The sequence below is a fragment of the Elgaria multicarinata genome, chromosome 3 (genome assembly GCF_023053635.1).
Source record: "Elgaria multicarinata webbii isolate HBS135686 ecotype San Diego chromosome 3, rElgMul1.1.pri, whole genome shotgun sequence".
NCBI classification, from domain to species: domain Eukaryota; kingdom Metazoa; phylum Chordata; class Lepidosauria; order Squamata; family Anguidae; genus Elgaria; species Elgaria multicarinata.
The window spans coordinates 37,016,024-37,039,988 of NC_086173.1; the positions used below are offsets into that span (position 1 = coordinate 37,016,024).

The 23,965-nt window shown below is 44.1% G+C and overlaps 1 protein-coding gene across 1 annotated transcript in view; it reads left to right on the top strand.

Moving 5' to 3' along the window:
* C1QL4 (complement C1q like 4) overlaps window positions 1-23,440 on the top strand; it is a 35,449-nt gene extending 12,009 nt beyond the window's left edge. Inside the window, exon 2 of the mRNA XM_063123172.1 lies at window positions 23,162-23,440. Coding sequence (XP_062979242.1) covers window positions 23,162-23,341 — 180 coding nt within the window. The 3' untranslated portion in view covers window positions 23,342-23,440. The remainder of the gene's footprint in view (window positions 1-23,161) is intronic.
* Window positions 23,441-23,965: the final 525 nt, after the last annotated feature.

Genomic DNA, 23,965 nt, shown 5'->3' on the forward strand with positions numbered 1-23,965 from the left:
AAAGGGGCACAGAATCAAGTAGAGGGGGATCTGCATGCCTCTGCATGGGGGAAACTAGAGATCTGCAGAAGTACAAAGACCTTTAAAAAAACATGTGAGGGGAGAAAAGAAGGAGGAAGACACACACACACACACACTCAGCACATGTCCAGAAGCCACAGAATTTTGAATGTCAGTTGGAAAAGAATAACAGCATGTGGGATGGGGAGATGGAGGGGTGTGGTGATTCCTTATAGTAACAAGGATAGAAAATCTCTCTCTCTCTCTCCATAGAGAAAGAGACATGGCAGCATTTGGAGGCATGGCCAATTTGGGCACATCCTTTGAGTGCCATGCACTGTCCTAATCAGGATGGCGAAAAGCCAATGAAGGCTCACTCTGTTAGCCAAGACAAGCACCTCCTTTGCATGCCGCTTGCCATTACTGATCGGGTCGGTGAGGGACATGCGAATGGACTCAACCAAGCGCTGGCCAAGTCCCCAGGTCTGTGTGCCACTCGTCAACCAGATTGGGACAAGCCACACTGAATCTCCGCTGGGATCGGAGAGAACAGTGAGGATTCCTGCAGGGGGTGGGGCTTGGAAGCCAATCCCTGCCCCCTGGAGGAATCCAAAGCGGCTCCACAGACTGGATGAGGAAATTCCACATGCTAGATTAGACCTAACCCTGGAGGAAGATGTGGTTGGCTGGCTAGAAACCCAGAGAGGGATATGCTGCAACATTTTGTTGCAGGTCCCACTTGTCTAGATCGCATTTGCAACTTGATCTGTCCAAGTGGGGAAGACTGAAATGGTAAATTATTGGGGGTGGGGGCAGCCAGGGCATAAAAACATGGTTGGAGTTAGTCCTGTTTCCCCAGGTTTCTGATTGGATGCAAGTCTGGTTAAAAAAACACCTCATCATCATGTGAAACAATGCTACTGATGACCAGCTCCCAATGTAGTTGTATGCCTGCTATCATGAGACACCACTTAATAAGTGGTCAACCATATTCACTTTATACAGAGTGGCCACTAGAGCCCACCCTGGTCACCAGCGAAGGCCAAAACAACTTCAAAGGCTCCCTGGGGAGCTGTCTTCAGGGTGCTGAATTGGCACTGCTCTGCCACCAACCTCAATGTTACCACTGGTGCACGGTGGTGGCACGTTGTCCTTACAAGAGGCGGCAGCGTGGGCTTTCCAGCAGCCATTAAGCTCACCGGGCCTGCCCCCTTCCCCAACTTCCGGCAACCAATAGGAGGCCTTCTGCCCAGGAACACCCCTAGAATGGCTTTGAGCAAGGACAGACCGGCAAAAGAGCTGGGCTGACCTTCCTCTGGCTAGAGAAGTTGGGGTAAGTCTCCAACTTTTCAGCCACACATCTTCAGCTCTTTGCCCTAGGGTGGCTTCGAATCTTCAGTTACATCATATAACCGACACAGCACAGATTGGGAGACACCCTGGGGCAAAGACAACGTCAAGACAGTCCCTAGTGGGCTAGAGGGAGAAAGTCGCTGGCAATGGCAAGAAGAGCAAAAGACTCTGGCCAGCAGCGGGTCCTTAGCACATGCCCAACAATTCAAAACCCCGCTACCGGCTCTGGATACACCTCCATACAAAACTAGACGTAAGAGAGAAGCGTTTTTGCCTAGTCTTCTCTTTCAGAAGCCCCTTTTCTATGTGAAAAGATATTTTTCTTTGTTTCTTGTCTGTAGAGAAGCATTTAGTTATGCGATCCCTCTGCCCCATCCAGCTGCTGTTATTTAAGGAAATAGTATTCAGTTGTGATTAGGTGACACCCCCTCTCCCATGCAGTCTGGAACAACCCAAACCTAGATTTACCAACTCAGTAGAACTAAGCCACTGCATGCTTCGGTTCTTCCATTTTAGAGAGGAGCCCGAACACCATCGCCGGTCTCTCTCTAACCTGCTTGAGAGTTAACCCTCCCACACAGTTTCCTCGTACTTCTCAAAACCTGACATTGCCAATCAGGTAAATGCCTCTTCTTACCCTACTCCCTCCTTTCATTAGTATATCCTGTACCACCTTGTATCTTTCCTACAGAGCCATTGTTCTCCTCCCCCCTCCACCGCAAAGCAGATTCCAATATAGCATCTTTCCATGCCTTGCAGTCCCCCCTCCCGCCGTTCTATAGGGTTGAAATGCCTCTCCTAAGGCAGTAAGAACCTTCAGCTAAAATATCCTGGTATTTCTGAACCTGCGCCTTTTGCTTTTGGCCCCACCCACAACTACTAAGGCGCTTCTCCAGAATTGAATTCAGCCCTCGAATTGGAAGAGGTCCAAGGCCCCTCTTCTAATGGGAGATTGAGAGGCTGGGTGGTATTTTACTGTATGGATGTGTGTTGTAATATGGAGAAAGCTTTCCTTACAGAATCCTTTGTTGGTCTACATGTTACGGACAATGTATTATTGCAGTATTTAGTGCAGAGCTCATAGCTTTGAATTACAGTAATGTATTATTTTCAATGCATTGATGGGTTGCCATCTATGTACATGGTGTTTTACAAAGAATGCGGATGAGAGGTCTCTGCCCCAAGCAACTAGCCCAAGGGATTTTGTTGCCTGAGGCAGAGCAGCAAATGGCATCCACCAGGGGTACTGGCAACCATGTCGAGAAGTATAGTACCTCTGAACATATAGAGAATGGGTCATAACTCAGTGATAGAACAGATGCTTTGCATGCAGATGGTTCTGAGTTTAATTTCTGGCATGCCTAGGTGGGGCAAGGAAAGAATCCTGACTGAAGCCCAGAGACCTGCTGCAATATTGGGCTAAATGGACTAATGGTTTTATACTGTATAAGGCACCATCCTATGTTCCTAAGACTTCATAGGAACATTTGATTTAGAAGAAGAATTCAACCTGCTATGGCACCAAACTCCTTTTCCCACTGGGCCAAAAATATGGGTCCTCAAAAGCCAGAGCTGAAGTGGGGTCAAAAATAAATACCCCATTCCCCTTTTGCTCCATTTATCCATGAGGAATTACTTGTGCAACCTGATGCTATCCATCTTGTGGGGGCTTAGAAGCAATGGCTGGGGTAGCTGCTTCCCCGCCGCCCCCATAACCTGCTGTCTGAGGTACAGTAGCTGCCTCACTTTGCCTAATGGTAGGGCTGGTCCTGAGAGGCTGGGAAGGGAGAATATAGATAAATAAATTCAGATACATGTACTTCAGCTTAGTTTCAGTAAATAGATTGTGTTTCTAGTTTAGGCAGGGAAGCATTGTACTGAGCTTTTCTGCACATCCATGTTTATTCTTTGTGTTTTCACGCATATCATAGGATTGATGTATTGCTTTTTGCAAAAGTCTGTGTTCAGTGTGCAACAATGGGATTGTGAGCCAGCAGTACAACCTGGCTTGTGAACCCCATTAATCTTGCGTGCCTACATTTGAACTCCAAGAAACAGATTGTATCACGCAAACATATATACCCCAATTCAGTCATTTGTACACTCAATTAATTCCTGGTGATGTGTTAAAGAATTCAAGAGAAACCAAACACAACCACACCACCTAAAATGCCTTTCCACCCATTTTTAAATCTGGAGAGTTCAAGCAGCATCTGTTGCAGTTTGGCAACAGAGGGCATTTTTGATGTTACGGTCTTTCTCTAACACACTTTGGAGTGAGGAAAAATAAATAAGAGATACCTTAGAGGTGGTGGAGGGGTGAGAGGGTGTTGTTGGGGATTTTTAGTCAATTTCACAAGGACTACAGAGCAAATTCCCCAAGCAGAAGTGGGACCAGCAACCTAGGAAACGCAACAGATTCCCCATTAAAACCTGACCCTCACCCAATGGCCGAAGCCCCATGTTTATGGCCCCAGCATAAGCCTCACATGGCAGGTTTATCCCTTTCTTCACTGATACAGGCAGTATTTCATCTCCCCTGGTGACAGCTTGATCCATGTAAGAGCTCACTCTATTGTCAGAGATTTGTTTGGAGAGGTCCGATGCTGGCCTCTTTTGATCTGTCTATCTCAGACATTTATTACCTGGACACTGTCACTATAGCGTCTGAATACTTCACATCATTGACATATCCGTCCTACACACACAAACAAACACACACACTGATACATTACCTGTCTCTCCCTGAAAACTGTAACTTTAAGGCAGGGGTGGGCAACTTGTGACCCTCCAGAAGTCTTGGCCTTAAGCCCTAGCCAGCATAGCCAATGATGAGGGATGATGGGAATTGTAGGCCAAAACAAGTGGAGAGCCACAAGCTGCCCACCCCTGCACTTAGGTATTTGGTAGGATTAAATGACTTGCCCAAGGTGAGCCTAGGCATTAATGGCACACCAGGAAATTCATTCCTAAGCTTCCATGTGCAAAAGGTTGAAGATGCAAGTGTTCACAGGCTACTTTAAAGTAAGCCCCACCGAATTGCTTCTTAATACAAACACATAGGAAAAGGAAACGTACCAGGAATGACCGAGAAATATCAGAGTTTCGGCATGTCAGTAACTGTGCCTCCTGCACTGAGTTGGCCAGATCATGTGGACTAGCAGCTCTCAGCTCTGAATGTGAAGATTACAGGTGAAAGGTACCTTGGCCCTGTCTTGATGAGGGGACAGCCCCAGGGTGCATCCACAGTGGCGCTAGGCCATTTATATGATGCAGCAGCCATTGTGGAGCCATCCCAGGGCTTTCCCCTGAACCTCTGAATTTAAAAAGTCAGGGACTTAGGCCCACTTTTTTTCACTTGGAGCAAGTGCTCTGGAGCTGCTTTGGAGGCGTGTCTAGGCAGATGGCGAACCCTGATCGTTCGCCATCTGCCCAGATGCCATCTGCCCAGACGGGGGGAGGGGGAGGGCCAGCAAGCCAAATGGCGGCTGAACCACCTCCGTGCTTCTCTGGTGTGGGGAGAAGCCAAAAAAAGAGCCTGGGACATGAGGAGGTGCGGGCGCCCCAGTGCATGGGTGCTCCTCCTCACATGCAACCCCCCACGCTCACTTCTTCGTGTGGGGACAATCCTACAGGAGCGCAAACACAGGGGTTAGAGGGCTCACAGCACCAATGCACCATCATCAAGATAGCCCCCCTGATTCAGAGCAACGATCACCCACAAAAAATACCACCTCTGAAAGCACCCTGTAGTGCCATTGTATCTGGAGAAAGGAGAAGTAACATCTTGACTGGAAAAGAGGATGGAACTAACATATTGACTGGAAAAGAGGATTTGCTTGGTTCAATTGCCTAAGTGATCTGCAGTGCACAAATTTTACCATACTGTACCTCCCTTGGATCTATATACTGAAAGCCACTTTGAGCATCATATGTATGCATTATATAAATAAAATGACAGTGACACCGTGGCATGGATTGTGCAGGTTGGCTGGTGGTGGGGAGATGATCCTGCATCAAGAAAAAGGGGTTGACTAGCTGCCCTCTTGGGACTCCTTCAAATGACATAATTCAAAATACAGCATACAGCACACCCTAGTGGATTACAATCCCTCTGCTCAGCATAATTGCCCCTGGAGCTGAAAAATGCTGGTCTCTGATCACAAGCAGTTCACATCTGGTTCACTTCAGTGGTTCTCTTGAAGAAAAAGGAACATCTTGTTTGTGTATTTATTTATTGCATTTTTATACTGCCCAATAGCCGAAGCTCTCTGGGCAGTTTACAAAAATTAAAACCATAGAAACCATTCAAAATAGAAAACAAACAGTATAAAAGCATGATAGAAGATAAAATATAAAAACACAGCCAGGATAAAATCAAGCCGCAATGCAGAAATTAATAACGATTTAAAACAGCAGCTTTTAAAGCTCAACTAAAAACTTTTCTTTTTCCTAAAGCTTTTAAAACTTGATGTTGTGCAGACTTCTACTGTTACTTTCTACTGTTAGTTTTACCCTACCCTGTGCCTGCTTACCCTACCCTGTACCTGTTTGCATTCTCTTCCCCTCCTTATTGTTTTACTATGATTTTATTAGATTGTAAGCCTTTGCGGCAGGGTCTTGCTATTTACTGTTTTACTCTGTACAGCACCATGTACACTGATGGTGCTATATAAATAAATAATAATAATAATAATAATAATAACAAAGTTAAAATTAATTTGATAGACTGTTAAAATGCTGAGAAAATAAAAAGGTTATCTTTTAGACCTGGTGTCTAAAAGAGTATAGTGTAGATGCCAAGCAAACCTCTTTAGGGAGCTCATTCCACAGTCGGGGTGCCACAGCAGAGAAGGCCCTCCTCCTGGTTGCCACCTGCCTCACTTCCTTTGGCAGGGGCTTACGCAGAAGGACCCCTGAGGATCACCTTAGGGTCTGGGCAGGTACATATGGGAAGAGGCGTTCCTTCAGATAGCCTGGCCCCAAGCTGTTTAGGGCTTTGAATGTTAATACAGGCACTTTGAATCGGGCCCAGACCTGGAATGGCAGCCAAAGAAACTGGAAGAGGGCTGCCATGATGTGGTCTCGTTGGCCAGTCCCTGTTAGTAAACGTGCTGTCCTGTTTTGTACCAGCTGAAGTTTCCAGATCGTTTTGTTTTCTAATGCATGTTTAGACAGAAAAAAGTCCTACAACAGGGGACATTTTTTTCCTTTCCAGAATAGATGAAAAAACAATGGTTTAAAAACAACAAGATCGTTACAGATGAATATTCATCATTTAAATCGGAATGTTTACATTTTTCAGTTATACTAAGTATCCCTTTTTTAAAAAAATAATGATGTTCAATATGAAATCTGACATCAACATAAATCAGCACGTTCAGTCTACAAGTAACTTTTAAAGACCGAATCCATGACCCTCTATGAACCACACTGAGTTAAGACTCGCTTTTCTAAGTTTAAAAAAAATGGAGAAAAATGTCTGACTTTTGAGATGAAGCATTATAAATTAAGACATAATGGGTTATGTGTTGTTCTGGCAAATTATAGATATTGATAACCATCAACCAAATAGAATGGACATTTAAGGCACAATCAACTGTAATCTTAAACATATTTACTAGGAAGTAGCTCCTATTAAATTCAGTAGAACTTACTTCTGAGTAACTCTGCATACGAGTAGATTGTAAATTGAGCAATATTATGCTCTATTGACTTCAAAGAGAGAGTACTAGACTGATGCTTTACTTTCCCATAGAGATGTGGGAGCTAAAATGCTAAAATTGGGCTGGACTGTAACCTTATTTTCCATCATATAGGTCTCTGGGGTTTCATGGTGCTTCTGGTCACCCTATATGTAGAAACACTCTTCTACTCAGTAACTAGTAGCTCCTGATGCTGGAAGGTACTAGGTATCTAGCTTGTCTTGTTTAGTATCCTTGCATGAGAGAACACAGAAAATCAAACAGAAATCTTTTATCTTCATAATTGCCCATCTTGGGTTGGATCAAAACTTAACCATACTTTAAGTAGACACACTGAAATCAGAACTTAAATCAATCATGACTAACTTAAGTCCTATTAATTTCAATGTATCTATTCTAAATATGACTACATTTGGATCCCACCCAATTTCTCTAAGCAGATAATCGTGTAGTGCAAAGGGCATGTGTCCAACGGTTATGGATTATGCCCCTAGGATGTACAAAACCTCTATTTAGTTGCAAGCCAATTTCTTTTAATTGTTGTAGCAACCAATGAATATGCATGCTTTTCAGGAAATATGAGGCTTATACAAATATGGGGGCAATATGTTTAAAATAATTGATTTAAAACTGGTCTTCTCCCCCTTTGCAAAGCAAATCGAATTGATTTAAACCAGTCCAACTTGTCCTTGATCACAGATGCAAATGTCTGTATTCAGATGCAAATCAACAAAGTTCCAGCACTGGTGTCAGCAGTGGTAAAGGGGAGGGCTATGTACATTCTTTTATTTATGTAGCCATTCATATTCCCTCTGAATTCCACTTTCTGCCCTTCACAGGTGACTAATCATTTCCAGTGTCTGTCTGTTTCATTACATTTTTTCAACCAACTTCAGCCCAAGGTTGTTGTATTTTTGGATCAGGATAAGCCTATAGAAAGGTTAAAAAGACATAACCACAACATCCTCCACTATGGATTCTGAAAATGCTGTCAGATGTAGGCTGAGGCCAGAGTCTCAGGCAGGCCATCTATACGTTGTTGCATACTTAAAAATAGGCACAAAAGCTGTTACAGAGAAGATGGGGTTGGCTTCTTCCTTTCTTATTTTAATTTTCTTGGAGGAAAAAGCATGCATATGACCTTCAAGATGTGTGTGCAAGATCTGTACCATTGAGGTGTGTGTACAAATGGGACAAGGACCGGAGGCTGTTCGGTTGGAACTGGGAGGGAGAGGTCATGTGAATGCCAAGCCCTCTTGTCGGTTTGTGTCACAGAAATCAGGATCACTCATTTGCGAGAAATCAGCATCATTTGTGTCCATACATGCAAGTCTAGACAGAAGTGGATATGGGTGTGTATGAGTGGTATACGGTCATGCACCAGTTTGTGTGAGCACCTGGATATGTAGCAGGTTGGCAGACTGAATTCAGCTGCGCTGAATGTGTCTGGGGGAAATCACTAAGCTGCATAAACACTATTACTGAAATGATTAATAATGCAAAATGTAATTAAACAGAATTAACACAACATTCACTCATTACATTTCATATAATTTAACAAAGGGAAGGGGATGGAATCACTGATCTGCCTGCACAGCATTTCCCAAGCCAGACCATCCTATACACACACACACACACACACACACACACAAATCCACTTCATTTTTTTTTTAAAAAAAAGAGGAGTCAGCTTTGCAATCACAAAAAGCAATCCTATCCCTTTGCAGTAGTTCTGTCATTTTAGTTCTGTGCGATAAAAGAATTTGGATACGTTTCTTAAACAGACAACAACAAAAGGTCATTGCACTTTGATTATCTACAACTGGCCTCCTCTATAAGCTCTGTCAGTGACGATGACTTGTGTCTGAGTAAGATTGTCTTCCAAGATTGTCTTCAAGAGTCAGAGACTTTAACGGTGGGTCCACAGATGACCGTGGAGGCCAATCCTGGATCCACACAGCCACCACACGTTACCAGTTGTAAGGCAGTCACAGTGAGGATTTGCTTAGCGTATTTTCTGCTTAGCTCATATATCCCTTTCACCCTGTCTATGCTCTTCTTCAAAATCCACAGCACCTTTGGTAATAGCTGACCTCCAACTGAGACACTACTGGGCCAAATCTTCCCAGTTCTCAATGTTCATTTTACATTCCTTCAGATTAGTTTTGAGAACATCTTTAAGCCTCTTTTGCTGTCCTCCAAGGTTATGTTTTCCATCCTTAAGCTGTTTTAGAAGATGGTAATCAGGCATTCGGACAACATGCCCAGTCCAGCAGAGTTGATTTTGGATGATCATTGTTTCAATGCTAGTGGTCCTCGCTTCTTCCAAAACACTGATGTTGGTTCATCCAGCTTCCCAAGTAATTTGCAAAAATTTTCAGAGACAGCACTGATGGAATCTTTCAAGAAGTTGGAGGTGGCATTTATAAGTGGTCCATGTTTCACAGGCGTAAAATAAGGTTGGTAGTATAATGGTTTTATAAACAAGGATTCTGGTCTCCCTGCAGATATCCCGATCCTCAAGCACTCTGTGCTTCCTTCGGGAGAATGCAGTACTCACGGAGTTCAGTCAGTGCTGGATTTCAGCATCGAAGTCAGCTTTTGTAGAGAGATGGATGCCAAGGTAGGGGAAATGGTCAACATTCTCCAATGTCACACCATTAAGTTGAATTGATGGTGCTACGGAAGGACCAGTTTGCACAGGTTGGTAGAGCACTTCTTTTTTTATGTTAAGTCGGAGATCAAGCTTTTCATACGCTTTGGCAAAAACATTTAGGATGATTTGGAGATCTTCCTCTCAGTGTGCAGAGACTATGTTATCATCAGCATATTGAAGTTCTACAAGAGAGGTTGTGATGATCTTACTTTTTGCTTTCAGTCTGCTGAGATTGAAGAGCTTTCCATCTATTCGATATATGATTTCTGCACCAGTGGGGAGTTTCCCCTCAGTAAGGTGTAGAATCACAGCAATGAAAATGACAAATAAGGTCAGAGCGATGACAGATCCCTGTTTTACACCTGATCCAACTCTGAATGGGTCACTCTGAAAGCCACTTTTTTCCAAGATTGTTGCCATCACGTTGTCATGGAGAAGTCGCAGGATATTCACAAATTTATTAGGGCATCCAATTTTCAGGAGAATGGTCTAAAGAGCAGTTCAGTTCACGGTGTCAAAGGCCTTGGTCAGGTCAACAAATACTATGCACAAAGGTCAATTCTGCTCATGGCATTTTTCCTGGAGCTGTTGTATAGTGAACATCATATCCACTGTCCCCCGAGAAGGGCAGAAACCATTTTGGGATTTGGGAAGAATATCTTCTGAGATGGGCGGAAGGTGGTTTGCAAGAATCCTTGAGAGGATTTTATCTGCCATGGCAAGGAAGGAAATGCCACAGTAGTTCCCACAATCTGTCCTATCACCTTTCTTGAAAAGAGTAATAATGATGGCATCCCTGAAGTTTTCCGGTACCTCCTCTCTTATCCAGATCTTTTCAATGAGTTTATGAAGTTGTTGCTTGAGTTCAGGCCCATCTTCTTTAAAGGCTTCAGCAGGAATCCCATCGGGTTCACTGACTTTATTATTCTTCAATTGTTCGATAACTTTGCTAACTTCATCCAGACTAGGGGATACTGCAAGCTCATCCCTAGTTTGTTGTGGCAAAATTTGTAGGAAGACCTCATTAGCTACGATAGAGTTCTGATTAAGGAGGTCATGATAACACTCTTTCCAACACTATGCAATAGACTCTTTATCCTTGAAAGGTTTGGTGCCATCCTTTGAGCGTAGAGGGTTCATGCAATGATTTGTCGGTTCATAGATGGCCTTTGCGGCATTAAAAAAAATCCCTGTGTATCATGGATGTCTTCTAAGTTCTGGATTTCTTGTGCCATCAAGGATTCTTAAGTTCTCTGGTTTTTTGTTGTTCCTCTTAGCAACACAGCCAGTGTCATTCTGCCATACCTGGAAAGTTCTCCTTTTCTCGTTGATGATGCATTCAATCTCAGTATCTTTCTCATCAAACCAGTGCTGATGCTTCTTGGTTTGATATCCAATAGTCTGTTCGCAAGCTGCAATGTTAGAAGTCTTCAATTTGGTCCAACGTTCCTGCATGTTTTCAGGGAGTTCCATAGGGTAGATGTTTCTTAAGCATTGTTTGAAAACAGGCTCGCTTAATGAGATCCTGAAGGACGTGAGTGTTTATTTTATGCCTTGGTTTTCTTCCTTGCAGCCTGCATTGAGGACCAATATTAATGGCCATAGTGAATTGAATTAGTCGGTGATCTGTCCACCAGTCGTCAGAACTCATCATGGCCTTAGTAAGGAGTACATCACAGCAATCTCTAGCATAGACAATTACATAGTCCAGAAGATGCCTGTGTTTCAACCAAGGGTGCTTCCATAATGTTTAAATTTATTTTTCTGGAAAAAGAGTGTGTTTGTAATGACAAAGTTATGCTTTGCACATTAGGTCAAGAGTAAGATCCTGTTCAAGTTGCTATTGCCAACTCCTTCTTTCCTGATGGTTTCTGGCCAACAAATTGGAGTCGTGCCCAACTCTTGCACGGAAATCACAGAGGAGAATGATTTTATCCTCCTTAAGTAGATAAAATAATGTCCATCTGGATGTAAAAAAAATTCCTTGATGTCATCATCAGCATCTAATGTTGGTGCACAGACACACAATGGTGGCCTGGTTTTGGGCAATTTTAACGGGAGAGTTGAGAGCCGTTCGTTGATGCCAATAGGAATTTCTGATAGACGCTTCACAAGTTCGTTTTTAATGGCAAAACCCACTCCGTGAATTTGTTGTTCTTGTTCAGGCATTCCTTTTGAGAAGACGGTGTAGCCTCCTTTTTCTTCCTTCAGTTGTCCTTCTCCTACTCTTCGAGTTTCTTGGAGTGCAGCAATGTCAATGTTAAAACGCCTCAGCTCCCTCAGAACAACGGCAGTCCTGTGCTCAGGACGTTTACTATCTGAGTTATCCAACAGTGTCCATATATTTCATGTTCTAAAACGCAATCGTCTTTTGTAACCGCTAGGTGGTGACCCCACTGGACGTGGTTATCCAGTCAGGGAGAAATGAAGCAGACTATGTTTAGGGCACCTTTTCTAGCTGACTCCCCATACAGGGTGAGCAGAGTGGATCCTGAATAGGACTGTTCAGTTGTGGATATAGCTGCCGAACCACTTGACTGCCTTCATCCTGGATCTAGGGCGACTGAATCTATATCCACCCGCCATGTGCTGGTCCATGACTAGAGGCTTCTGGATTTCACAGTCCTGCCCCCATCGCCATTCATCACCAATGGAAGATGCCTGTGCGTGAAATTGTTTTATGTGGGGAGATCAGCACATAACGATCACCACACAAACGTTGACAGAAAAAGGCTTTAATCCAATGGCATGGGTACCACGACAACTGGAAGTCTTTTGTCTGCTGCAGTCTTCGTCCTCCTTCACAGCCGTTGTAACACTATAATTGTTATCTTCCGCCTGTTCTGCCATTGAGGACTTTACTTTTCTTGGATCGTTCTTTGTCTTGACCTGACCGCCATGGGTGACCCTTCCAGGAGTACATGATCCCCGACGGCATCACTCTCAGGGCCCCACTCAACAAGGTGACAATCCCGCGAGTGAGTGTATAAGCTACCCAACCTAAGAATTTATCCTCTCCTTCAGCTTCCAGTACAGGACTCCATACTTTCTTTAGTTTCTTCCTACACTTCCAAGCAATGCTTATATTGCTATGTCATTCCCCACCCCCATCATTCTCACTGGTTCCTCTGCATATACCGCCATCTCCTCCTCAGCATCCCCATCTCAATCCTGCCATACCTAATTTCCCATTTTATCCTGATGTGATCCATGTTTGACAATTTACTTATTTATAGGATACCATAGTCTGTAAATATAGCACAGCTGTTTGCAAATTACAAATACAATAAATACAATGGAACCAATGACCTAGGGAGGTCATGGGCACTCTCACACTAGAGGCCTTCAAGAGGCAGCTGGACAACCACCTGTCAGGTATGTTTGAGGTGGATTCCTGCATTGAGCAGGGAGTTGGACTCAATGGCCTTATAGGCCCCTTCCAACTCTACTGTTCTATGATTCTAAAGCCTTAGCTAGACTGGGTTTTATCCCGGGGCGAACCCCGGGATCATCCCTGTGTGTCCACAAGACACAGAGGGGATCCCGGGATCAGGGAGGGATCATTCCTCTCTTGCCCCGGGATAGAGCCCGAGACAGTGGAACATGTGGCCCGTTGCTGCGGAGCCGGGAGCAGTGCCCATTTGTTGCAAAAATGCGAGTTCGAGTTCTTTCTAGAGGACTGAGGGCCTGATTACCCTCCAGAAAGCGAAGCAGGAGACGAGATGGAGCATAATACAAGTTCAGCTTTATTCTGCAAAATGGTGGCACACTCAATTTCCCCATTCTCAGCAAGATTTAGGAGTGTTGTCAGCGAATCCTTAATCCGTCCAGTGCCAGGCATCTGGTGATTTTGTGAAATTCGCGAATGGAACAGTTTGTGGTTAGTGTCAGCTATTCTTTATTTATCAGGGCCTTTGGGGCTGGGTGAAGGGGCACTAGTCTGGGTCAAGATGGCTATTCTTATATGCAAGCTTGGCAGGACCGGTAAAACTATGTGAAAGGTTATGAGGTGAAAAGCAAAGAGGTTCCACAGAGAGAGAAAGAGTAAAAAGGCACAATGGTTTCTATTGAAATAGCCAGTTTACCTAACAGCAAGAGCAAGAGCTATTAGTTATTTTGACCATTTTGCAAAATAAAGCTGAAGTTGTATTACGCTCCATCTCATCTCCTGCTTCGCTTTCTGGAGGGTAATCAGGCCCTCAGTCCTCTAGAAAGAACTCGAACTCGCATTTTTGCAACACATTGGGGGTAGGGTGGGGGGAGTGGGAAAAGTAATTAATTTTTTTAAAAAAAACTTAAGTTGAGCGCACGAGCGTTCGTGCGCGCCTTCCTCTTTAAAAAAAAATGGCGGGCGCGACACCTCTCCTCCTGAGGTCATTGTGCCTCACGTGTAAACAGAGGAGGGATCTCACGTTAATCACAACGCGAGATCTTCCCTCCTCCGTCGCGGACTATGAAGTAGGTCTAGCTAAGGCCTAAGCTAACAGCATATTTCATTTAAAAGAAAAAAACAGACAAAAAAGAAAAAGAAAAATAGCACAGCAAAATAGTCATATAACATGAGTTAGAGCAGTTAACTTCAGTTTCAAAGACCAGCTGTAATAAACAGGTGAAATACCTAACTGCAGAAAACCAGCAGGAAGAAGGTACATAGGGACCAAGGATACTGCCTTAAACAGAGGCAGACCCTTGCCCATCTAGCCTAGTATTGTTGATACTGGCAGCCCTGGCTCTCCGAGCTTCCAGGCAAGCGTTTTCTTAGCCCTACCTGGGGATGACGGGGTTTGAACCTGGGACCTTCTGTATGCAAAGCAGGTGCTCTACCACTGAGCCACAGCCCCTGTAGGTAGTACAAACCTCTTCTGGAAGGTTTAGGGCCTTAGGGCTGCAACAGAGAAGGCCCTGCTCCTGATGGAGACCACCTTAGCCACTCTAGAAGATGGACTGTAAAGCACAGTAGTATCCATTCTTGTGACCTGGGGGTCACTTTGTATTCAAATTTAAGACCTGTTCCAAGTTTGTGGAGACACTTGGGAAAATGTCCTGCGGTGGACCATTTGTAATTCAGCACGTTCATGCTGAATCCTCCCTTTAAAGATCCTTTGTTCAGGAACTGCCACTTTGAAATCAGTGACAGAATGTCCGGGGGTGGGTGGGGCTGAAATGTTCTCCGCTTGATTTCTGAACATTGCATTTTCTAATATCAAATTTGTGTTAATTTCTTCCGTCGCATAGAGACTGACCTGTTTGTCCCATGTAGCAACGTTAACAGAAATGCTGGGAGAAGAAGAGCATGTAGTTCTCCATAAAACCTAGTCTCAGAGAAATCAAGTGATTTTGCCAAAATCAAAGGAGAAGCCTTTGGGAATTTGAATAATAGTAGAGATTGCCTTTATTTGTTTGCATACAAATCTACAGATAAATTTCCTTCAAGATACATTCCAATGCGGCTTCTGACAAAGAGCAGCCAAACTATCCATCAATGACTGCAGACCTTAGCAACAGTTAGTTAGTCCATCCCACCGCTCAAAGGAAGCTGTATGTAAAAGGACAGTATGATTCATAGCAGCTGCTTCTTACTTATAGAAGAGGAGAATATATACGTACGTGTGTGTGTGTGTGTGTGTGTGTAAATACTCATCATCTTTTGCTTATTGGTACTATTTCTATATTGTCTTTCTGTAAGTCACTAAGGCTGTATATAACAAAATACCATAAACACCAACAAATAAAAAGGCCACATTAAAACATTAAAACCACCAGAAGCAATTTAAAAGGCCAAATTAAATAGATGCGTCTTAACTACTTTTGAAATAGCTAAGAGAATGGGGCCCAGTAGTAGTGCTTAAGGGACTGCATGACACAGTCTGAGGGTTTCTTCACATGTAGCTTACGTAGTGCAATCATGATTGGTTACTCACTGAAGTTTGTGGGTCTTTTTCATGACGCCATCATCCTCCAGTACCTCTCCCGCCATTTTTTTTTAGCTTTATTCCACTATGATTTAATGCACCAAAAATGAAGTACCGTATTTCTTCAATTCTAAGACGCACTTTTTCCCCATATAATCATCTCTAAAAATGGGGTGCATCTTAGAATCGAAGGTGCGTTTATTATTTCTTAGAATTAAAGCTTTTTTTCTGTTGGTGGTACTGAAATTAGTGTGCCTCTTACAATCGATGGCGTCTTAGAATCAAAGAAATACGGTAATAAATGGGATAGTGGAATAGTGTTGTAACGTTACAGAGCCATCTGCTGGCTGTATAAATGGAACATATGGAACTTTCCCATATAAGAAACTGCAAAAAAAAAAAAAAAGTGGGGAGGTGCCCATCATAATCCCAGAAAGACTCCGCAAGAAGAAAGCTCAGTAAAGGTATGGGATTTTTGCTTAATGTAGAGAAGCCCTAACGGATATACAGAAAAAAAGCCCTTTCACACATGCCCCACAAACAGGTCCCTGCAAGCAACGGTGCCCTCAAAAGGGCACCATTGCAGATCTTGATATTTAAGCAAGTTCATAGTGAAACAGGTAGTCTCTTAGACAGCCAGGCCCTGAGCTGTTTATGGCTTTAAAGGTTAAAACCAATACCTTGAATTGAGCCACATAAAGTAGGAAGATAAAACTTTATTTGCAGGCAGTAAAAGAGAAATAATCTGATTTGCATGAAGACATCATCCGAATCCCTAAGAGCCAGTTGAGTTACAAATGTACATGAATCCTCAAAATATCAGTTGTTACAGCTTTATGGAAAGCTAAATATAGAAAGCTAAAAACAACGGCAATAGCCTGCACTATCACTAAAGGCTCAGGAACAAGCATCCCAATGGCAAGAGCATTCATGTTGCTATGAAACTCAGCAAAGCCATAGTCCTGTGGCAATGAGTTCCTGGCTCCAATAACACCTTCAGAGTAGGGTGGGGGATCTTAAGAGCACTGGGACTGATCCCATTCTAGTTCCGTTGGAATTTTCCTCTTGCTTTGATGCTAAATTTCAGATCCAGAAAACATGTCTGTTCCTTTAAGATTTCCAGAGGGTTGTCTATACGCCCTGTATACACTGCGGTGACTGCACAATGGCACTGCGTGGTTTATATGACGCAGCCATCAACATATGCACACACCACAGGCTTTTCCTCTGAAACGACACACTTAAAAAGTCTCTGGCTTACTGTGATTTCTTTCCTTTCCTCTGAGGCAACCACCTACTTTGCTCTGTCTGTCAGTGGTGACCTCGCTTCGCACTGAGGCTGGGGGCAGATGGAGGCCCAGGGAAGGTCAGGGGATGTGCGGGAAGGCTGGCTAGAGGGCAGGCTCGATAAACTGAATGGCCGCTGACGCTGCCTGGAAAGCTCGTGCTCCCTCCTACCATGGAGATTTGCTGTTTCCACCACGCAGCCACGAAGTTTTGAAAGAACAAACAGCAAAACAACTTCGTCAGGACCCCTCCGCCCCAGGTCAGAAAACAGGATTATTTGGGAAATGGTGTTTCTATCCTTGGGCTAGAGCAACAATACACAATACACCGCCTTCTAGCTTGCAAAGTAGGCAGGACTTCTATTTCCCCCCTATAACAGGCAGGAGGAGCAAGTGTGTGAATAGATAGCTGAAGCATAGAACTGGAGAACATCATTTGTTGTTTCAACAATTTGTTTTTAGGATCAGACGGATGCCCTCAATCACATTCCTATGTCAGAAGCTAGCAAATACACACACATGCGTGCGCACACGCATACGTCACCTTAGCTCTGGCTGGCTCTGTGTTGGAAGTCTAGGTAAGTAGCAACACAAAAGCTCTTCAGAGCACAGTGACATGGATAATGCAAATTTCACAACACTCAGGATGCTTTTGTGGTATTCAAAAGAGAAGGGTAGAGGAAGAGAGACACAGAACTGATGCCTGCAGAGGGAGGCTTTAAACCACCCTTCCTGTAGACTGGGAGTTGTAGTCCAACACATATGGAGGGCACCAGGTTGGGGAAGGCTGATTTAAACTGTATCCCGATATGACCTCCTCGCTTGCCTTTGTGGAACACAAGCAGACTTAACTTGCATTCAAAGCCAGGCTTTCTTCCTGGTGCAAATTTTATGGCTTTTGATCAAGTCTCCTCTTAATTGTCTTCTCACTTAGGTAAACAGCCCTGGTCATTTTAATCTTCCTTCATGCTTTATTTATAAGTTGGAACGGCTCTCAGAATCTGGTGGGCTAGCTCACCTGAGCGAAAGCACTCTGCTCATAAACGTTATCTGCTGAATGAAGTCTGGATTCGTGTCTCTACTGAGAAGAAAGTGGCAAACTATCAGGCATCAATTGACAACAATTAAAGTGGCATGAAATCTTATAGGGAAGAGGCTGCAGGAAAGACTTAGAGCCTCATCAGACAGGGGGAAATTGCGTTTCCCTCCCGTCACGTTGCCTCCTGCTTTTGTCCCACAATAGGGACAAGCAGCTTCCTCTTTCTGCGCACGGGAAGAAAGCGGAAGAAAGCAACAGCCACGTGGCCCATTCAGTGGCCGTTTTTATTGCGCAGCTTCTCATGCACACAGCAGGAAATGGCAGCAGGAATCATTATAACAAAAATGGATCCTTTTCTGGGTCTTATTTTTTGATGGAGAAAAAGCAGGAGTAGAGACGCGCAGGAGGCGGATGGCGTCATCAGAAAGACCCAAGAATATCCGTTACCGTATTTCTTCAATTCTAAGACGCACTTTCCCCCCCATATAAACATCTCTAAAAATGGGGTGCATCTTAGAATCGCGGGTGCGATTATTATTCTTCGAATCAAAGCTTTTATTCTGCTGGTGGTACTGAAATTAGTGTGCGTCTTACAATCGATGGGGTCTTACAATTGAAGAAATACAGTAGTTGCCATTAACAAGCGTGCTATAAAACACTTCTCTGATGACACGCTTAGCACGATACAAACTACCACCAGGCACCTGATGTAGTTGAGCACATGTACCTTTACCAAATGAGCCTGATCATATCACTGAAACAGATTCCAAAAGACTATTCTCAATTCAAGGTGCCAATTAAAAGTTTGCCCTTCCAGAACAGCCCTGAAGCAGCGGCCTTAAGAGACATGCAGCCCTATCCTATGGATGCTCCCTCAGAAGTAAGCACCACTCAACTGAATGGGACTTGCTTTTAGATCAGAGGTGGACAATGTATGAACCTCCAGATGCTGTTGGACTGCAATTCCCATCAGCCCTAGCCAGCAAATCCAACAGTGAGGGATGATGGGAGTTGCAGTCCAGCAATACCTGAAGAGCCACACACACAGGCTTGCAGCAGCCTGATCTTGACCCACGTGGCAGCCGTTTTTTTCCTTAGATGAAAACAGGAAACCTTCATTGGCCAGAATTAATAGGTAATCCTGCCATTCGAAATCCCTTTGCGCTAATGTGCCGATGCAGCAAAAACAATACTGCTTTGGATTTGCAGGCGGTTGTAGAAAAAAGACCTCAGGTGGGTGTTCCAAGAACCACATTTCCTAGAGGCCTGGCTGTACATAATGGCCACTTAGGATGTACAGGCAGATGCCTGCACTAGCCCCGGTTCTTTCCGGCGAGCCACTGCTTCCCATCGTCAATCCACAATTATTCTCTGCTTCTCCTATATTAATAGCTGCTTGGTATGCCCAGAGCTGTATTCGTTACGTGGGCCTATGGTCACACGACCGTACAAGGACAGAATTTTATACCCAGGACAGAATTCAGCGTCCTGAGCATGTCAGCGTTAATGTGTGCGTGTGCGTGTGTGTGTGTTTTCCTAATGCATCTTAGTCTATACAAGTGAAGAGATAAACTCCAAAAGGAACAGAAGTGCTGACTGCTTCATGACATTTCAGAAGCCAGAAAGCCAGTCAAGAAGGCTCCTAGCACTCAAAGAAACACATTACTCCTTGTCCCTCCATAGCGCTCGTACAACAGATTTCACAAATTTGCTATGTTTAAATAATTGATTTAGGTTTGCAGGGTCCGGATTGTTTCGTTACAGAACACACAAGCCCCTGGGGATACAGCTCCTCCTTGCAATAAGCACAGGCTTTGTGCACAGGTATAATTTATCTAGATGGGACTGAGCAGGCTCTGGGATGGCATTCACTACTCAATGGGTACATTGCCACTACAGCCCAATGCAATTAGTGGGTGCAGTGGATTACGTCAAGGGCTCATCTACACCAAGCAGGACATTCCACTATGAAAGCAGTATGCAAAAGGCAGGAGCCACACTACTGCTTTATAGTGGTATTGAAGTGCACTGACAACTGTTGGGGCCCATTGACATATACCATATACCGCTTTCATACTGCTTTTCTAGTGCTATATCCCGCTTGGTGTAGATGAGCCCCAACACCTGAAAGGCAGAAGAGCAGGCTCCCAAGTTGCACTAGGGAGTGTCATGGACCACGAAGCAATGTACATTCTCTCTCTCTCTCTCTCTCATTGATGAGTACCTACTAACACTGGGGTAGCAATAGGAAGTGTTGTGCTTTGGAAGTTAGGCTGAATCATTCATAAAAGTGTCCTTCCCTCAAAGTCAAAGTTGGGAGCAGGGCCGATGTCAAGGATAGGCCTGGTTGGACATGTGCCGAGGGCCCACACCCCAGCAGAGGCCCACTGGCAAGAGCCTCCAGGACTTGGTCCTCCTCTTCACCATGGCAACCTGCCTCTTGCTTGGGCCGAGACAATGGTGGTGATGGGAAGGAGAAGCAGCAGATGCCACGGCCTAGCGGCTCCCTAGGTCTCAGCCTGTCAAGCAAGAAAGTGGTAGCAATGATGAGAAAGACGAGTAGCAAGAGCAGCTGTTGACAATGGCAGTGAGACTCACTGAGGGAGGGGCCCCATTGAGGGGGCCTTGCCCAAGAGCCCTCAAAAACCGGGAGCCAGCACTGGTTGGGAGCATTCCATGATTCCACACCAAAAACAAAATGACAGCCACCTCTCCCAAAATCACAATCACAATTTAGTATTGGGCATTTAATAATCATCTTGTGGGTTTTGTTTTTTTAAAGGTTCTGGTAGTCACGGACAGAGAATTGACATTTTATTATTTATTTATTTATTTATTTATTTATTTATTTATTTATTTATTTATTTATTTTTGCATTTATATCCCACCTTTTTTCCTCTAAGGAACCCAAGGTGGCATACCTAATCCTCCCCCTCTCCATTTTTATCCTCACAACAACCCTGTGAGGTAGGTTGGGCTGAGAGTCTGTGACTGGCTCAAAGTCACCCATTGGGTTTCTATTTATTTTTTTATTACATTTATGTCCAAGGGGGGACTAGAACCCGGATCTCCTGACTCCCAGTCCAACACTCTAGCCACTACACCACACATAGGTCTGAAAGTGTATGGATGATGCCTGGTAAAATCTCAGAAACTAGAGGGGTGGCTGTATAAAGTGTTCCTGTGGTCAAGAGTGAAGACTTCAAGGCCCTGCATGGCTCCCACCCATAAGCTTTGCAAACTAGATTGTGTTATGCATAAATAAGGGAAAGCATGCATAATTTATACCAGACCTAGAACTCTGCTTTTCTTTGTGCAGAAAATTTAAATATTTGACTCCCCACCCCACCCCATGTAAGCCGTGCTCGATTCTATTACCCTCTTCAGCAGCCACACTGTGATTCAGGAACCACATGAAGCAACCAAGAACTACAAGAAAGTGTGACCAACATTTTTTTTAAAGTACCTTTTGCTACCTTCCTCTTTCCTCTATCAGTTACAAGCTGGGGAAGCTCAAGTGGAGAAAACGACGGCTCCTGGAAGCAGTTGGGCTTGGCAGGAGGCAGTCAACAGAGACACTTCTGGCAAACTGAAGACAAGTTTGAATAAAGATGAACAGTTATTCATGGCATGATGTGTGTATGCATCCTACTACTTTTGCCTCCGGTGAAGGGGCTTGGCAGGTTTCATCTCTTTTCCCAAAACCTTCAAAACCCATTTGACAAGAGAACATAAGAATAGCCCTGCTGGATCAGACCAAGGGTCCATCTAGCCCAGCACTCTGTTCACACGGAGGCCAACCAGCTATCGACCAGGGACCCACAAAGCAGGACACGGGTGAAACAGCACCCCCACCCACCCATGTTCCCCAGCAACTGGTGCATATTGCCTCTGATACTGGAGGTTGCACTAGCCATCAGAACTAAAGCTTCCAGAGATAACTGGAATAAGTTTAGAGTTATCCCCAAGCGTAGCACTGTTGTCAATATACGATGGGGTGAACTGCATACAACCTATTAAGGATTTGATTACGAACTTATTAACAGCAGCAAGATTAATAATAGCTAGGAAATGAAAGATACAAAGTGAATGGTATAAAGAATTATGGGATATAGCTATCAATGATAAATTAACATGTAAGATTAAAATAGAAAAAGGAAGGTGCAATTATAATGAATTTGAGATTATATAGAAACCATTTTTGGAATTTGTTTTGTTAAGAGGGAAAGGATGTACACCTGTGCAAGAAATATTACAATTTTGGGAAAAGGGATGAAGGTGTAGTTGGTCCTGGTGACGGGTGCACTGTTGTTTTATTTAATGTAATGTAACTAATAATAATAATTTTAAAAAATGTAAAAAAAAAAGAACTAAAGCTTCATCCCACATACCTGCTTCCCTCGGATTATCCTCGTAGCACTAAGCTTTAGCGGTTGTTGTTGTTTTTGCTACCAGGCGACAGCGAGCCTTTGCATACCAGGAAGTGAGTTTAAGGGGGGAAATGTAAAAAATCATAAAAAATCAACGGATGAACCAATTCAATTCAAATTTGGTATGCTTAAAGCTCTCCCTAATATCTGTTACTGTGCCAATTTTGGTGTCTTTATCTTTAAAGCTTACGCAGATGTAAGCATTTCTTTAAAATCCTGCTCCTGTGCCCCAGCGACGGTTCGGAAGACACGCTCAAAAAGTAGGGGCTAAATACGGCAAATGTTTTTGCTTTATTGCACAATTAAGGCAGGATGCATGGGAGTACTTCACAATCAAAGCAGATTATAAGGTGGAAAACTTCTGAGTCCTTTGCATGCAATTCGCTGGTGTGATAAAGCTCCTAGTAGCCATTGATAGCCTTCTCCTCCAGGAATTTATCCTGGAGATAAGTGGGATAAAAGAAATACATGTACATGTGCCAAGGGAAGCAAAACCTTTTTTCAAGCTACTTTCAACTCTCTTAAAAACTATAATCTGTCTCCCAGGTTGACATATAACACACCTGGATGGTGGTCAGTGCATTCTTCTAACCCATGGATAGCCCATGCAAATACCTGCACGTTTGCTGTTTCTATCAGTGATCCTGCAGAATCTAGCTTTTCTTTGCAAAATGTTTGGAGTAATTTTGTCTGTTTAAGACAGACTACCCAGTACCCGGCTTATGCACAGCTAAAAGCACCCTTCCCCAGTGCCCTCTAACCTCCTCTTCTCTCCCACAGGTCCGGGCCAGCGCCATCGCACAGGATGCTGACCAGAACTATGACTATGCCAGCAACAGCGTGATCCTGCACCTGGATGTGGGTGACGAAGTCTTCATCAAGCTGGATGGAGGGAAGGTGCACGGGGGCAACACCAACAAGTACAGCACCTTCTCTGGGTTCATCATCTATCCGGATTGAGTCCTCCTGGCTCCTGTTTTCTCCCCTCTTTTGCCTACCCGAACCCCCTTCCCCCCCCCTCTGGGTCAGCTTTTATTCTCCTTGGCTTTACCACCTCCCTGGGCCCCCAGGGGGTCCCTTCTGCAAGTTCCAATCAACTCAGGTTGGAACAGAAAAACTCTGGGGGAGGTGGCACTTCTGTCGCCCCCCAACCCCGCCGTGGGTCAATGGGATGCTAGGAGGGTGGGTGCATTAAGGGATTTATGGTGCATGGGGGAAATCAGGGAGGGGGTGGATACAGGGTCATCTCATCTCATCATGGGTGGGGCCCTAGTCAGGAGGGATATCAGAGAAATCTGGAATGGATTCAAATGAGTCCAGATTTCTATGAATCCAGCTTGTGGATTCTGCAGTTCTCTGGCTTTTTCTGAGTCATGCAGATTCCACAGTCTTGCAGATTGCTTCTCCCCACCCACCCACCCACTTTCGGTAGGGATTTGCACTAATATGCATTAGCGTGAGTGCACAAAAGTGCATTAGCACTCATGTGAATTAGCGCAAGTAGAACAAAATTCTGGTTAAAGAAAAATCCGACTTCATCAATGAGCAAACGACAGAACGAAAGATGGGTAACAAGCTGCAAAA